Source organism: Octopus bimaculoides, chromosome 24 (assembly GCF_001194135.2).
Source record: "Octopus bimaculoides isolate UCB-OBI-ISO-001 chromosome 24, ASM119413v2, whole genome shotgun sequence".
NCBI lineage: Eukaryota > Metazoa > Mollusca > Cephalopoda > Octopoda > Octopodidae > Octopus > Octopus bimaculoides.
The window spans coordinates 33,195,697-33,211,340 of NC_069004.1; the positions used below are offsets into that span (position 1 = coordinate 33,195,697).

Sequence of the window (15,644 nt, forward strand, 5' to 3'; positions counted from 1 at the left end):
AATTTCTGAAAAAAGGGAAAAATGAAGGAAATGGGCGTGGGGGTGGTAATTTAAAAATTCTGGTTTTTGCCAATTTTTTTTGCAGATTCGTATTCCCCATAGCCAAAAAGGGGGTTTGTGTCGAAAAAAATTTTTTTTTTTAAAGGTGGTTTGGGTGGGGGGACGGGCTGAAGTCTTGCCGAACCCAGATATTGAGAATTAAAATTTAATTAAAATTTTGCTGTAGTGCTACATAAAAAGCACTGGTGATGGTGCCATGTAAAAAGCACCCAGTACACAGTGTGAAGTGGTTGGTGTTAGGAAGGGCATCCAGCTGTAGAAACCAGGCCAAAACAGACTATGGCTCCTGACATTGCCAGCTCCTGTTAAACTGACCAACCCCTGCCAGCATAGAAAATGGACATTAAATAAAGTTGATGATGATGATGATTTACAATTTTTGATAGTTTAATAATTCGAAAATCCTAAGGTTGACAAGGTTCTTAGGATATGTCTGTAAACTTAACTCTGTGGTTACCCGTGTCATCGTACCACGTGACTGCATTGTCTATAAAATCTCTCTCCTCGTCATATTCCTATCTCCCCCCCTTCCATTCATTAATTCATTCATCAATTATTTCTTTACTATAACGTCATTTCGTGTCCTCTCCAGAGTCGACGGCGTTTTTTCGAAAAGTCGAACTCACGAAACGAAATAAGTCCATGTTTTTGTCATTGAACATAAAACGAAAATCTGTTTCCTTTAGTCACTCTGTAGGTGTTATTATTGCAGTTGACCCATTTCCGTCTCGGAAATTATAACTCGTTTTCTCCTGGATACTCGACAGGTTCCTATTGGCAACTTACCTTTTTTTTTCTCTTCTCTCTCATTATCTTATTCTAATCTCTAACCATCTGATGCTTCACTCATTTACTTCCCTCAAAGAAGACCCACTCCAGACGTTACCTCACTCACTCATTACTATATTCAATGCTCTCTCGCTCACTTACTCTCTCCATTTTCCTCCAGTCATCTTTTTTACACTTTCCCTTCTCTCTCTCTCTCTTATTCAATGGATGAGTCTCTCTCTTGCCCACTCATTCAATTTATTACTTAGATCGCCCACACTCAGACACTGGCGTTCTCATTTTATCACTTACTCTTTCTCTATCACTATCTCATATTCTTTTCCTCTCTCTCTTACCCACTCGCTCTCTCATGCATTCTCACTCACACCATCCCCTCTCGCTCTTCCTCCTCCTCTCATTCAATTTCCAAATACCTCGCTCAGTTTATATTCGATAAATGATCGATGCTGCTTATTTCTCCTTCCTTTTCCTCTCTCTCGACGGAAGTTAAGAAAGAGAAAATAACCAAATGAGTGAATAAGAAAGAAACCTGGCCATTTGTCTCGTTTATCTTCTTATTCTTCCTCTTTCTTTTGTTTATTTTCTCTTTCAAACCAACCAGCCTAGCCATACAACCTGAAGGCTGCGATAGTATTTCGATGGGACTCTTAAGGAGTAGAAAGAGCGACACCACCATCAGCATCATCATTACCATAACGGGACGACAACAATAACAACAACTACGATATTGTTACCACACACTCCTCCTAATGTAGTTGGAACTACTGTAACTGCCCCTGTCGTAGTTGTTATGCGTTCGATACCAAACGGTGTGAGAGAGGTTTTGCCGAACGCCCCCGCCGCGCACTTGGCTTTCTCTGTCGACAATTATTTCTGTTTTTCAAAGCAAAAAATGGTCGCGGGTCGTCGTTTTATCGAACCGTATGTCAAAATGGATGAGTACTTTGTTCAAATAGCCTTTCTTTGACATCGTTTATATATTTATATATTTATTCTCTAATCTCGATATCTACCCGAAATCTCTCTGACTATATATATATATATATATATAATGTACTCTTACACTCAAATGGAGACAGAGATGGAAAACCACTTATTAATACCTGGGATCGTTTCATTTGGGAAATTGAAGAAATGTGTGCATATCTCTTCCGTGGAACGAACCTAATTCTGTCCGAAACTACACCATATTCGATAGCTGAATTTCCATATCGATTCCAGAACCATTCTGGACAATATCAGCTGAACAGCAATTCAGTTTCAACGGCCAAAATATGTTCGCCTTTATGAATAACTTAGAATCTCGGTTGTTCAAAAAGAACAAGAAACGGCAAGATGTTGTGTCGAGGCGACGGTTGCAACAACCCCCTATTTCGTTTGGCAAGTCTGCTAGTTGCCCCTCGAGCTTTGGTGAGTTCTCGCTCCATTCATTCTTATTTGTAATTGTTGTACTGTAAATTATACAATGTTCACTTTGTGGTAGAATGATTTATTATGATTTAATATGCACTCTTGTTAACATCTGCTGTAAAGAAAGACAAAAAAAAAATCAGGAACAACAGCGCATCATCGTCTTCCTTTATCACGTTCTATCTAAACGTTGAGTCTTCGTGTTTATGTAATAATATTGGTAATTATTCATCTCTGACATCGACACAAGGCCTCACATTTGCGGAAAGACTGAACAGGCTCTGATCAAAGACATTACAAATATGACCATCCTGTGTATATAACCCTTTTTCAGGGTTCGTTATTAGGGCTGCAGTATCTAATGTTTCTGTTTCCTGTAACAGGTGTAAATTGAGGAAAGGTTTGAATTCTCTCAGCGCATGAAACATATTATAAACGTCAAATTGTTAGGAATTTGTAACATAAATGACTGTCTTGTGTTTAGGTTCAAACCGGTTTTTCTTTTTCTTTCTTTCTTTCTCACCTGGGGTGCTTTCCTTTCAGAAACGTCAGGAGAGGCCTGTTTCAAAATCGAATATGAGTGAAGGAGGTTTCTCCTCACCGCTAGTACAAAGGATTCCCTTGTGGGTCAGTGCCTTCTTAAGGCATCGGCACATTGGCAGTTGGTCAGGGGCCTCTTAGATCTAGAGGACCAATTCTGACACATGTATGTAGTGGTTAGCTGTCGATTATCTATTTAACCAACTAACTAATCAATTGTTCGATTAATCGTTCGGTTCATCAATCAATTAGGTCGACCCTCCCGAGAAACAAAATATGTCTCAACACTCAAGTTCGCATCAAGAATTTTGCAAACCCAATACAAAAACGAAATATACGTACGTTATGAATTTCTTCTGATCTGTCTGACCTTGTATGGGACGAGATGTAAGGCGACTGAAACGACCCCAGAGTATTACTGATATTATTCTATCAACAAAGGCATCAGTGTCGAAGTTACTCTTAGATGTTTTAAAAACTAGAGCAGGGTCCATATGGCTCTTGGAGGTCTAGATAAGATTCTGTTGTTAAAATTTATGTGCGATACGTTGGTTATATTTATACAATACATAACATATTTTAACAATTTTTGCATATAATTCCTTGTAATATTTATGAAAATATAATAGGATTTTTTAAACATCAATCAAATGGTTATGTGGGTCCACTTGTAGAATAAGAATCAAAGGGGTTGATAGGGAAAGAAGGGTTGAGAAACACTGAGCTGGAGAAACGGGCTGTCTTCGATCTCTCGTTTTTACAATTCATCGATAACAATAACATTAATGTTGTTACTAATGTACTTCGGTTTCAGTCCTTACCAATCGGATCTAGGATCAATTATTTTTCTGTGTTGACCATCTTAGTGCTTTCTTCCACCCAACTCCACAAATGACCATCCAGTCCTCTACAGCACTGCTCTGGGACTACAGTATGTGATCCATCCTTCCTTTTTTCAAGACGGTACGTTGCGATGATTTGCGGGCAATTTGGTTGATATTTCTGGCTTAGCGAGCAACTGCGCACGGAGCTCCTCTCGTCGGATCGTTGTTGTTTGTTATAGTAAATTATTATCGTTACTTAGCGTGTCGGACAAAATACTTAGCAGCGTATCTTCCGGCTATTTACGTTCTGTGTCTAAATTCCTTTCGCCCTTTTATGGTCGATAAAATAAGTACCAGTCGAATACTGGGGGTCGATGTAATCGACTTACACCCCACCCCCCAAATTTCAGGCCTTGTGCCCATAACTGAAAGAATTATTATTATTATTATTGCATGTTATGACGGTGGCGTGGTTGTTAGTGTTTATGCTCCGGTTAGATTTGATTGAGAAGGCTTCACTGGGATGGAACGCTTTCCAACAATGGCCATGCTGTCTATTTGAGCATTAGAGAACTTCATTGTTGTTACTTTTTGAGGTTAATTTCAGGGACAGCTGACTGCTATTTCTAGCGGTTCCTCTGTCACATTGACCACGATAGTACCTTCGGGTTTCACCACATAATATAGAGTGATATCGTTTATCTATGGAACCTTTCTCATCCTATTTATCTAAGGGGACCTCTGACGCCATATGGTCGATCGATTTTCTAGAAACAGCAGCCAAATCTCAAGTTATATGTGCCACCAGATAGCCAGGGTGCTTTGGATAAACATACCCGTTTGAATGAAATCCCCTTCATCGTTGCCCTACACCAGTGCTCCTCAACCAGGGTCCATATAAGATTTCGTTGTCAAAATTTATCTGCAATAAATTGATAAGGCTTCCACAATACACAAAATATTTAAACCATTTTTTAATATAATTCCTAATATAATTGAGAATTCCATTCATGTTTCAGAAACTAACATCAGTGTTGGTGCAGTGATGAGGTCTCGCTTCCTGGCTGTAGGAAAGCGAGACCCACTTTATGTGGGTGTCAGGTTTTGTGTTTTTGTTATGTTCAGTGATCGAGGGTTTGTGCTGGAGGGTCCACTTTCAGACAGTTTGTCTTATTGAATTAACTGTACGTGTACATTAAGGCACTTGTCCCATTTGGAGATTGCTGAAATATGGAAAGATAATCTTTTTTCATATAGAAATCCTTTTTTTGTTTTTCCACTATCTTTTATATTCATACATATATAAACATGCACAGACACACACACACACATCTGTTAAAACAGGACTTGTATGTTTTGAGTTAAAACCATCCTGAGTTTTTTGGGTTTTTTTTGTTGACAATATTGATAATGTATTTGGAATAAAGTTCTTCACTTGACAACACATTAATGAACAGATTCCACTCTCCAAGAATCTCAACTTTTGTTCACTCACACACACACACATGCCTGTATATGTACAGCATGTGTGCTTCAGTAATATATATAGTAAGTTTGAGTTGGCTCCACATCAGATGCTCGTAACATGTGATGAGATGGACATATCCTTCACATCCATGAAACTTAAAGTTATGCAGAGCAGAGTCAAACTGTTATTAACAATATGCATAACTCCTATCAAATGTATTGAGTGCTACATGCTTTAGTTTGTTGTTTGTTCACTCACTTGTGTGTGTGTGTGTACCTAAAACTCATGCCAACATGGAAAATGGACATTAAATGATGATGATGATGATAAAATGTGTTTCTGAGTGAAAGAATTTGGTTTGTGTTCAGTGTATGAAGTTCACACAGAATGAGAAGGCAATCATCATCATCATTTAACGTCCATTGTCCATGCTGGCATGGGTTGGATGATTTGACCAGGGCTGGCCAGCTGGAAGGCTGCACCAGACTCCTGTCTAATTTGGGATGGTTTCTACAGCTGGATGCCCTTCCTAAAGCCAACCACAACAAGAGTACAATGGGGGCCTCTACATGCCACCAGCACAGGTGCCATTTGCATGATACTAGTATCTGCCACAACTGCGATTTTACTTGGTTTGATGGGTCTTCTTCTCAAACGCGATATAATGCCAAAGGTTTTGGTCATTGCCTCCGTGACATATATATATGGCTGGTTTAAATGCCAAAGAGTTAATCCCAGACTCTGAATATTAAAACATCCAACATGTCTTTTATTTGATCTTTTTTTTCCTTTCTCTTCTCCAGGAATTGACACCAGAATTAAGTTTAGCATTGAACCACCATTGGTTGGTGAGAACGCCTATGAACAATGGGTAGATGCTATGAAAGGGGTTGCACGACTCCCTCTTGGGATTCCTGAGGAATTCAGAAGAAAGGTAAGCTTTCTCTTTTTGAGAAATTCTTTGGATTGTTTCACCATTGTGCTTCTGGCCAGTCTGGATCCTCTGCTACAGTGTCATTGATGTCATCATCATCCTTTAATAACCATTCTCATCTTCATCCCTTTCCACACCGTTTTTACCAATCTCTTCCATCCTGTACCTCCATTTATCTTTCCCCCTTCTCTGCCATACTTCATCTTCAACCCCTCTCATATCTGCCATTCTTAACACCCTCTCATCTTCCCATCACACCCCACTCACTATAGCCACCGTTATGTATACTTACACCTCCCTCCCCACTGCTCCCATACTTTACACATCAGAGCCCCTTTTATCTCTCCTTACTTTACCCCCCTCCACATTCTGGTATTTCCCATCAACTTCAGCTTCACCTTTGTTCACCTCCACCCCTATCACTAACCACCTGCCACTCTCTTCCCCCTCTTATGAAACTGCCCCATCTCCTGTTCCCATGATCCACTGCCTTTATTCTTTCTTATGCTCACCTTTTATGTTGAGGGTTTCCTCTGGCACCCTATTACTACCATCTTTATCTTCTTCCCAGATATTCTTATCCACCTATATAAAACATGAGGTAGCCATAGCAACACACCTGTGCCTGTCCCTTTATCATACTTTGACCTCTCGACACCTGATATAAAATCCCTTGTCTCAAATACTTCCCTACACTTGGTCAAGGGCGATTTCTTTTTGGCCCTTTTCCTACTCTTTCCCTGTCTTGATGACCTCACTTGTGCCATTGGCACAAAAAAGGCCCCCAGTATACACTGTAAAGTGGTTGGCATTAGGAAGGCCATCCAGCCATAGAAACAATGCCGAAGCTGACATTGTTTTCTTATATGCCCGCTGCCCCTAAATTTAGGACCTGGTTTCACTCCATTGTGTGCATTCAAGATATTTTCTTTTCTATAAATCCTAATACATTTCTAACCTGATTTGTTTCTTGTTTTTCTCCCCAGTTTCCTATATTTTTCTTTTATTTATTTTTTTTCTCATTTATTTCTTCAGGTGTGGCTGAGTTTGGCTGACCATTATATCAAAGAGATCCATCTGGACTGGGAGAAAACCGTGCGATTTGCTTTTAATGATCGCTGCAATCCAGATGACAATAAACTTGGACTTCAGATTGTCAAGGTAAGTTCAATTCTCTGAGTAATATCTCTTTTCTTCTGACCAGCTACGTCCATTTAAATACTTTTATTTATGTTCTGTCTTAGCATTTAACATCCCCCCTATCTCTGCTTCTCTCTTAGAACATAAGGACTGTCTTTATCAAACAATCAACTAATTTTGCCTTTTCTTTTCCTTTTTCTGCTAAAATTAATTTTTCAGGATCTCCATCGAACTGGTTGTCGCAGCTTCAGTGGCCATGACAACGAGGAGGAACGTGCTGTTCTGAAGCGCGTCCTGCTGGCCTATGCCCGCTGGAATAAGAACGTTGGTTACTGCCAGGGTTTCAATGTGATAGCAGCATTATTGCTGGACGTCTTTGATAGGAGGGAAGATGAAGCATTGAAAGTAAGTACAGTTCTTGGACCTTCTTTGACTTCCTATTTCATATCTTGGTGGTGGTGGTCATGGTATGCTGAGGAGAGTGGTTGTTTAGATCCAGGGCTGTGGAACCTAGCTGACCGTTTCTATTTTTGATTCTCTTACATTGTATCTAGGACAACCTTGTCCATTGTGACCATTCCATTTTTCATTCAGGCACAGTGTATCTAGGATTACATTATCATATGTGGTGGTGGTCACCAGCTCCAGATATGTCTAATCTAACAGTGCACTCCTGTCCAATTGTGACCATCCTGTCTTTCATTCAGGCATAGTGTATCTAGGATTACATTATCATGTATGTGGTGGTGGTCACTAGCTCCGGATATATCTACTGTAATAGTGTATGCTTTCCCTATTGTGACCATCCTGTTTTTCATCCAGGCAAAGTGTACCTAGGACTACACAACAAAGGAAAATCCAGGTAATCTGTATCTATAACCCTGAAGGAATGAAGGGCAAAGTTGACCTTGGCAGGATTTGAACTCAGAACATAAAGAACTGAAAGAAATACTGTCCAACATGTTAATGGTTCTTCTAACTCATTCCGTTAATTATATTACCTTCAATTAATTAATTAAATGTTTTGGTTTCTTTCTATCAGGTTATGGTTTACCTCATCGACCACGTGCTACCTGACAGTTATTTTGCCAACAATTTGCGTGCCTTATCTGTTGACATGGCTGTTTTTAGGGACCTGCTGCACTGGAAGTTCCCTTATCTCTCTCAGCACCTGGAAAATCTACAGAAAGCAGCTCAGGAAGAAGCATCAGGTAAGAGAGGTTGTCTGTTCTATTTTTTAAAGATTATTTTATATATTCAAGGGTGTGAGTATGGTTGGGTAGTTAAGAAGCTTGCTTCCTAACCATGTGGCTTCAGGTTCAATCCCACCACATGGTACCTTGGAACATGTGTCTTTTATTATAGCCCTGGGCTGACCAAAGCCTTAAGAGACTGAAAGAAGTCCCTTGAATATATCATCATCCTTTAACATCTGTTTCCTATGCTGTCATGGGTTGGACGGTTTGAGAGCTGTACTGTGTTTAAGTCTGATTTGGCATGGTTTCTACAACTGGATGCCCTTCCTAATGCCAACCACTTTAGAGTGTGCTGGGTGCCTTGTATGTGGGACTGACATGAGTGCTTTTTTATGTGGAACCAGAACAAAACTCTTGCAGGCCAAAGGAAAATATTACCATACTCAGAAACAGGTGAGGGTTTGTAATAGGAAGGGCATCTGGCCGTAAATATAATATACCTCAACAAATCCTGTCTGACAAAAGCAAATACGGCAAAAGTGGGCATCAAATGATGATGATGTATTTTAGGATCTGACTACTTTTGTAGTCCCCCTTTGGAATGTTAATATTTTTTGAGGGTATGATGAGGGCCTTGTCAAGGCTGTTGTAAGGAACGAGTAATGTGGGTATTTTAAGGTTGTGAGGGATGTGTAATGTAAGCCTGATGAAGGCTTTCAATGTTTTGAGGGCCAACAGAATAAAGTATTGCTCAATTATTGAGGTTGATGGTATCAACTAAACCCCCCCCCCCCTCTGAAAATTGATGGGGTTTGGGTTTAAATTAGAAACTCTTATTGAGGGGACGGATGATTGAAATGATAACACCTGGAATTATTTAGTTGTGAGTGAAAGTGGTGGTTGTGGTGGGGAACTAAGAAATGTAGGCAGGTATAAGAACTAAATGCCTTTCATTCTAGCATCCTGAGTTCAAATAACATTAGGGCCTATCTCACTTTTCATTATTCCAGGGTTAATAAAGTATATACCATTTATACCACAGTTTGAATCAGGTATACCCACACACATTTTAAAATTTCATTTTTTTTTTTTAATGCTTTGGAATAACAAATTAATATTTTTGTTTAACTCTTTTGTCACCATAATTCTGTTGAAATGCACTGCCTTTGAATTTCAAAATGAAGAATTTACTAAAATAACTTTGTCATTAATTGAGCTGGTGTATGGAACATAATAAATTAACATAAAATGAATGAAGCTTTTTATTTAGATCACTTTAACCCTTTTGTTACCATATCTCTGTCTAAATACATGGACTTCATTATCATCGTTGTTTAGCGTCCACTTTCCATGCTAGCATGGGTTGGACGATTTGACTGAGGACTGGTGAGCCAGATGGCTACACCAGGCTCCAATCTGATTTGGCAGAGTTTCTACAGCTGGATGCTCTTCAAAGAATTTTAATAAAATAAAATTGAAAATTTCTATTTGTAAATCTCTTAATGAGAGATATTCAGTAACAATACTGTAGAGTAAAGATTATTTACCAATGTTATGTTTGCAAATAATCTTTACTCTAGAATACTGTTACTGAGATTTACAAATAGAAATTTTCTACTTCTCCCTTGTTTGAAAATGTAAGTACACAGGTACTTACATTTGTGTTGTATAGCCAGCTGGAGACGATGCTTCCTGGGGCTAAATAACAATAATATTCTACTACCATGTTATTTTGGCAAATAATCCTTGCTGAGACCCCCTTCGGTCATGACTGACCCTGGGATTGTCACTAGAAAGTTACCCTCCCAGGCACAAGTCTGGGCAAGGTTGTTTATGGAAGACCAGCAGTCGCCCATGCATACCAGCCTCTCCTCTCCACACCACCAGTGTTATCCGAGGGAAAGGCAAAGGGGCCGATACAGCTTGGCACTAGTGACCTCGCAACTCATTTCTACAGCTGAGTGAATTGGAGCAATGTGAAATAAAATGTCTTGCTCAAGAACACAATATGCAGCCCAGTCCGGGATTTGAACTCACAACCTCACAATCATAAGATTGACGCTCTAACCACTGAACCATGCGCCTTCACAAATAATCCTTACTATCTAATAATAACTTTGCCATTATTAAGCTGATGTTTGGAACAATTTAACATGAAATTTTGATGTAAGACTTTAATGTAAATCAGTTTAAACCTTTTGCCACAAGAGCTTTTTGTTTTAATTTTCAACATAATAAAGAATTTAGCAACATGGTTATGTCATTAAGCTGGTGTCTGGAACATAAGTTAAAATGAAATTTTGAAGGAGAATTTTAATTTAAATTAGTTTAAGCGTTTTGCCGAAATACTTTGTCTTTACTTTAAATAATTTTGAAAATAACGATGAATTTACTAAAATAACTTTGTTGTTATTAAGCTGATGTAAAGAGCATAAATTAAAATGAGTTTTGATGTGTTTTAATTTAGATCACTTTATGTCCAAGAATTTGTATCAAAGAACCAGATATGGTATCAGAAAATGTTAAGTAAATCTGATTTTGAAACCATGTTTTTTCTTGTTTTGTCAGGTGCCATCTATGAGCCTCCATTAACCAATGTCTTCACAATGCAATGGTTTCTGACTCTGTTTGCAACTTGTCTTCCAAAGAAAACCGTTCTCCGATTGTGGGATTCTATATTACTGGAAGGTTCTGAGATATTACTACGAGCGGCATTGGTAATCTGGAACAAACTGTCCAAGTAAGCATACATGATTTCCATCTGATAATTCTCACATCTCTGTCTGTTAGGTTATTGGGGATTTAGTGGCCATGGACTCCGGTTCAATCCTAAGGTGCTGCATCATAACTGTCTTTTGTTATAGCCTGGGCTGTGTGTTGCAAACGATGGCTTTGTATTGTCTGCAAGCCATACTTGGTAACTGGACTTACCTGGCAAAAATGAGTAATCCTGCAATGGACCAATGCCCCATTTGGGTGGGGGAGATATAAACACCAGGGAAGCTGGCCCTTATGAGTCAACATGACTCGAAAAGGTAACTTTACATTTTATCTTTAGTCAGCTGTAAATGGATAACCTGTGATGGGATTCCCTTCCAACCAGGGGAGAATGTTGGCTTGCATGCTTATCCAGCGAGGCAGCATCATTTGGAAACAAAAAACAATGTGAAGCGCATTGTGACACAAACAGGATTCAATAAAGGAGACTCTATTTGGTCACTCAGTTTGCTAGAAATAGTAACCTCATCTCTCTTTCAGCTGTCCTAAAAAAACAGGAGGGACATGTTGGATAAACAAGTCTTAAATTGTCTAGAACAAAACGGGGATGGTCACTTCTAGAATACCTTTAATTTTTTGTCTGTTGTATATATATATGTGTGTCTATCATCATCATCATCATCATCGTTTAACGCCCGCTTTCCATGCTAGCATGGGTTGGAAGAATAAAATTCATGTTCAGTTAAATGAAGGAAAGAAAATGGAGATTTCAGATAAAAATAATTATTTATTATTAAAGAACTGGTAATCTTTACTTCTTACGGCTGTTTCCATTCGCGTTCAAAAGGAAAATTACAAATTTATGCTATAAATTTGTATTTATGTTAACAGAATTTCATCAGAGAAAAAGATATACATTACGGTATTACATTCTGACCTTTCCGTTCATTCTAAATATATTACCTATTGATTTAAAGAAATTTTATTTCTCTGAAATATTAGGTATAGAACCAGTTTTTCCTTGAATGTAACCATCCCTTTATGAGGTTAACATGTCCTTCTAAGCCAGTGCTTCTCAAACAATCTGATGTGGCCTACCAGCAGTTCTTTTTTTTTTTTTTTTTTTTTTTTTTTTTTTTTCCAATTTGCCAGGGACCAGTAATATTTCTTAGTAATATAAATTTATACTGGAAGCAATATATATAATGAATATAATAAAAGTTGACAATTTTTTTTTTATCCTATATCTATTTTGTAAACAAATAATATTACATAAGCATTTTATAATGTTTCTTTCTTTTCTGGAAACTCACCACGTACCAGAAGCTGATAGCTCATGGACCAGCACCAGTCCATGGACCACCAGTTTGAGTAGCACTGCTCGAAGCAATTTTAATAATTGTGTGTGTGTGTGTGTGTGTGTACACTGATATACATGCATTGCATACAGTATGTATAAAATGGAGAGAAATGAGTTTCTCCTTATTGCTGTAGAATGTTCTTCTCATGTCCCAAGCTTTGTCGCTTTCTCTTATGTATCCTGACATGTCTGTCTGTCTGTCACCACAGGAGAATATTAATGGTTGGCAGCGCTGATGAGTTCTATACTCTCATGGGTGAACTGACCCAAGAAATGGTCAGTGGGGACAAGTTCAGTCCAGAAAAGTTAATAAAGGTAAATAACATCAATTCCATATTATTTTTATGTATATTTTAAGTCAGACGTGTGTTGTGTGCATGCATGTATATATATTCATTACAAAAACTGCTTCTGTTGCTAATAGCTAAAAATAAATAACAATTAAGTTCTAACTCACCCCCCACTGACCTCCTCTCCGTTTCAGGCAATCTACTCAATATCACCATTCCCATTTCCACAACTGAGTGAGTTACGGGAGAAATACACTTACAACATTCGCCCATTCAGTGGGACTGCTAACAGTGGTAAGAAAGTGAACCAGTTTGATGGTGGTGGTGTGTCCATCAGTGACGATGACCTCGACGAAGAAGACATGGAAGCCATTCGCTGTTTCACTGGCCTCTTCAACCTCCAATCTCTGAACTCGGCAAACAAGGCAAAAGGTTTGTTTTTCACTTCGTTTATTTCTATTGAGAAGAAACTTGCCGTTGATGACAAAAGTTCTTGTGTGTGACTTAGAGGTGGGGGGGGAGAGCAAACTTCAGACGTCAGGATATCTTCTCGGGCCTCAGCCTCACCTTTCACAGAATCTCTCTTGTCACTATCATCCTTGCTTCTCACTCTGTAGAGAAGGCAGTGAGCAAGCAGAGCCATGGGGTTGTGAAGTCCCTTTAGCCATGTTGAGGACATACGCTCTTTTACTTGTTTCAGTCATTTGACTGCGGCCATGCTGGAGCACCGCCTTTAGTTGAGTAAATCGACCCCCAGGACTTATTCTTTGTAAGCCTAGTACTTATTCTATCAGTCTCTTTTACCGAACTGCTAGGTTACAGGGATATAAACACACCAGCATCGGTTGTCAAGCGATGTTGGGGGGGACAAACACACAGACATACATACATACGACAGGCTTCTTTCAGTTTCAGTCTACCAAATCCACTCACAAGGCTTTAGTCGGCCCGAGGCTATAGTAGAAGACACTTGCCCAAGGTGCCACGCAGTGGGAATGAACCCGGAACTATGTGGTTAGTAAGCGAGCTACTTACCACACAGCCACTCCTGCGCCTAAGAACATGATGACCTCTCTAGGAATGAGACCATGAAAAGTGCACCCCAGTACATTCTGTTAAGTGCTATAAGCCATGTCCTTGAAATGACTAAAGGGACCCCATTAGCCCCTTGTCTGCTTGCTTGCCAGCCTCTTTACAGATCAAGAAGCATGAGTGATAGTCGAATAACAAAAAGGGAGGATGGTCATGGCTGTACTGGGCAGCCCAAACTCCTTGCTACACAACTGGTTAGAGCACCATTTATGTATTCAGAAATGTAGGAGCCCTGTGCAATCTCTTGATCTGCTAGAAGCAGAAGCCAAACTTCCCTCACATCACACTCTGCTAGCTTAAAAAAGATGGCTTTTTTAGAGAATCTATAGTATTTATTGCCTCTAAATAGATGACTTGGTCATGGTTGGAGTGTCTAGTTGATCTGGCTTCTACAACAAAAACAAGGAGGTAATTTTGCACTTTTCTTACCATGTGTGATAAGTAGCTTGCTTACCAACCACATGGTTCCGGGTTCAGTCCCACTGCGTGGCACCTTGGGCAAGTGTCTTCCACCTTGTGAGTGGATTTGGTAGACAGAAACTAAAAGAAGCCTGTCGTATATATGTATATGTGTGTGTTTCTGTATCATAGAACTAGAGTCAGTTTAGGTGGGTACCAGAAGAGTTAATGGTATGGGGATATATTTCATCCAATTTATGGTTTCTAAATAAAAACTGAATCCTTCAAAGAATCAGAGAAAAAATGTGTGAATGGGTGTGTGAGAGAGAAAAAGATTTCTATTGTCAATTTGAAGAACTGAATTTTAACTCTGCCGTTGACAACTAATCTGTTCTGGCAATTAAAACAGGTTTAGAAGGAGACGTAAGCAGCACTGCAAACACCAACTGCAATGATATATCAATGGTAGGACCTGGTATCTACGGAATGCCTTCAGTTACCGATTCCAACCTGACAGTGAATCGATCTTCGGCCTACATGGAAAGAATGACAACTGATTTATGTGCCTTGAAGAAACAATACCAAAGGCTGCGCCAAAGACAAGCTCAAGCCCATATTATTTTGTCAGGTAAATATCTGTCTGTCTGTCTCTCAGTGTTTTTGTCCTCTTCCTTACTGTCTGTTTTTGTCTACCTGTCTCTGATTTACCTCTCTGTCCGGTCAGTGAGTGAGAACACGTGGTCTAATGATTAGGGTGTTGCACTTGTGATCGTGAGATTGTGGGTTCAATCCCTGGATTGGCTGGTACATTGCATTCTTGAGCAAATCACATCCTTTCCCATGGCTCTGCAATCACTTTGACATCTGACATGTGGCACACCATGCATCTGCACAGGCAATATTGATTTGATCCACTGTAAACAAATCGTCTTTGCAGATTGTTCAGCAAAAAATTGCAGAACCTGCAGCTGTCATTCATGACAGGAGAGTCTGCTAGCATGGAAGGCAGACTTTAAAAACGATGACGATGATGATATATGTTGTGAAAACCTAGAGGTGTGGATTTTGAGTCCCACTCATATGGAAAACCCTACTTTTTTTTCTGTCAAGGGGTTTATATGCTCCAATATTAGACTATTTTCCTTAGTCAATGCACGGTGATCACTTATAAGCTTTAAGCTTATAAATTTTATATATATATATAATTTTCAAACATATGAACCTGTATTTTAACTTCTTTTATCGTTGTTACATGCACACACACACACACACACACAGAGCTCTGAAGAAGCTATAATTTGTTAATCAGGAACTCAACGATGAGTCCACTGCATCTCAGCAGAAACAAATATAAGCTAATGAAGGTCATAATTGTTTATTCCTTTGTCATCTCATTTTCTTTATATATATATATATACATACAT

At 39.1% G+C, this 15,644-nt stretch overlaps 1 protein-coding gene across 3 annotated transcripts in view; it reads left to right on the forward strand.

Annotated features, from left to right (window-relative positions):
- Positions 1 to 15,644, forward strand: part of LOC106873883 (uncharacterized) — a 47,061-nt gene that overhangs the window by 28,067 nt on the left and 3,350 nt on the right. Inside the window, exons 1-10 of one of the 3 annotated variants that reach the window (XM_014921426.2) lie at positions 1,242 to 2,259; positions 5,895 to 6,025; positions 7,061 to 7,186; positions 7,385 to 7,570; positions 8,208 to 8,376; positions 9,372 to 9,413; positions 10,930 to 11,101; positions 12,649 to 12,754; positions 12,924 to 13,161; positions 14,630 to 14,848. In XM_014921426.2, coding sequence (XP_014776912.1) covers positions 2,124 to 2,259; positions 5,895 to 6,025; positions 7,061 to 7,186; positions 7,385 to 7,570; positions 8,208 to 8,376; positions 9,372 to 9,413; positions 10,930 to 11,101; positions 12,649 to 12,754; positions 12,924 to 13,161; positions 14,630 to 14,848 — 1,525 coding nt within the window. In that variant the 5' untranslated portion in view covers positions 1,242 to 2,123. Of the gene's footprint in view, positions 1 to 1,241; positions 2,260 to 5,894; positions 6,026 to 7,060; positions 7,187 to 7,384; positions 7,571 to 8,207; positions 8,377 to 9,371; positions 9,414 to 10,929; positions 11,102 to 12,648; positions 12,755 to 12,923; positions 13,162 to 14,629; positions 14,849 to 15,644 lie in introns of those variants that run through there. The other 2 variants (XM_014921411.2, XM_014921418.2) reach the window with 2 other exon arrangements.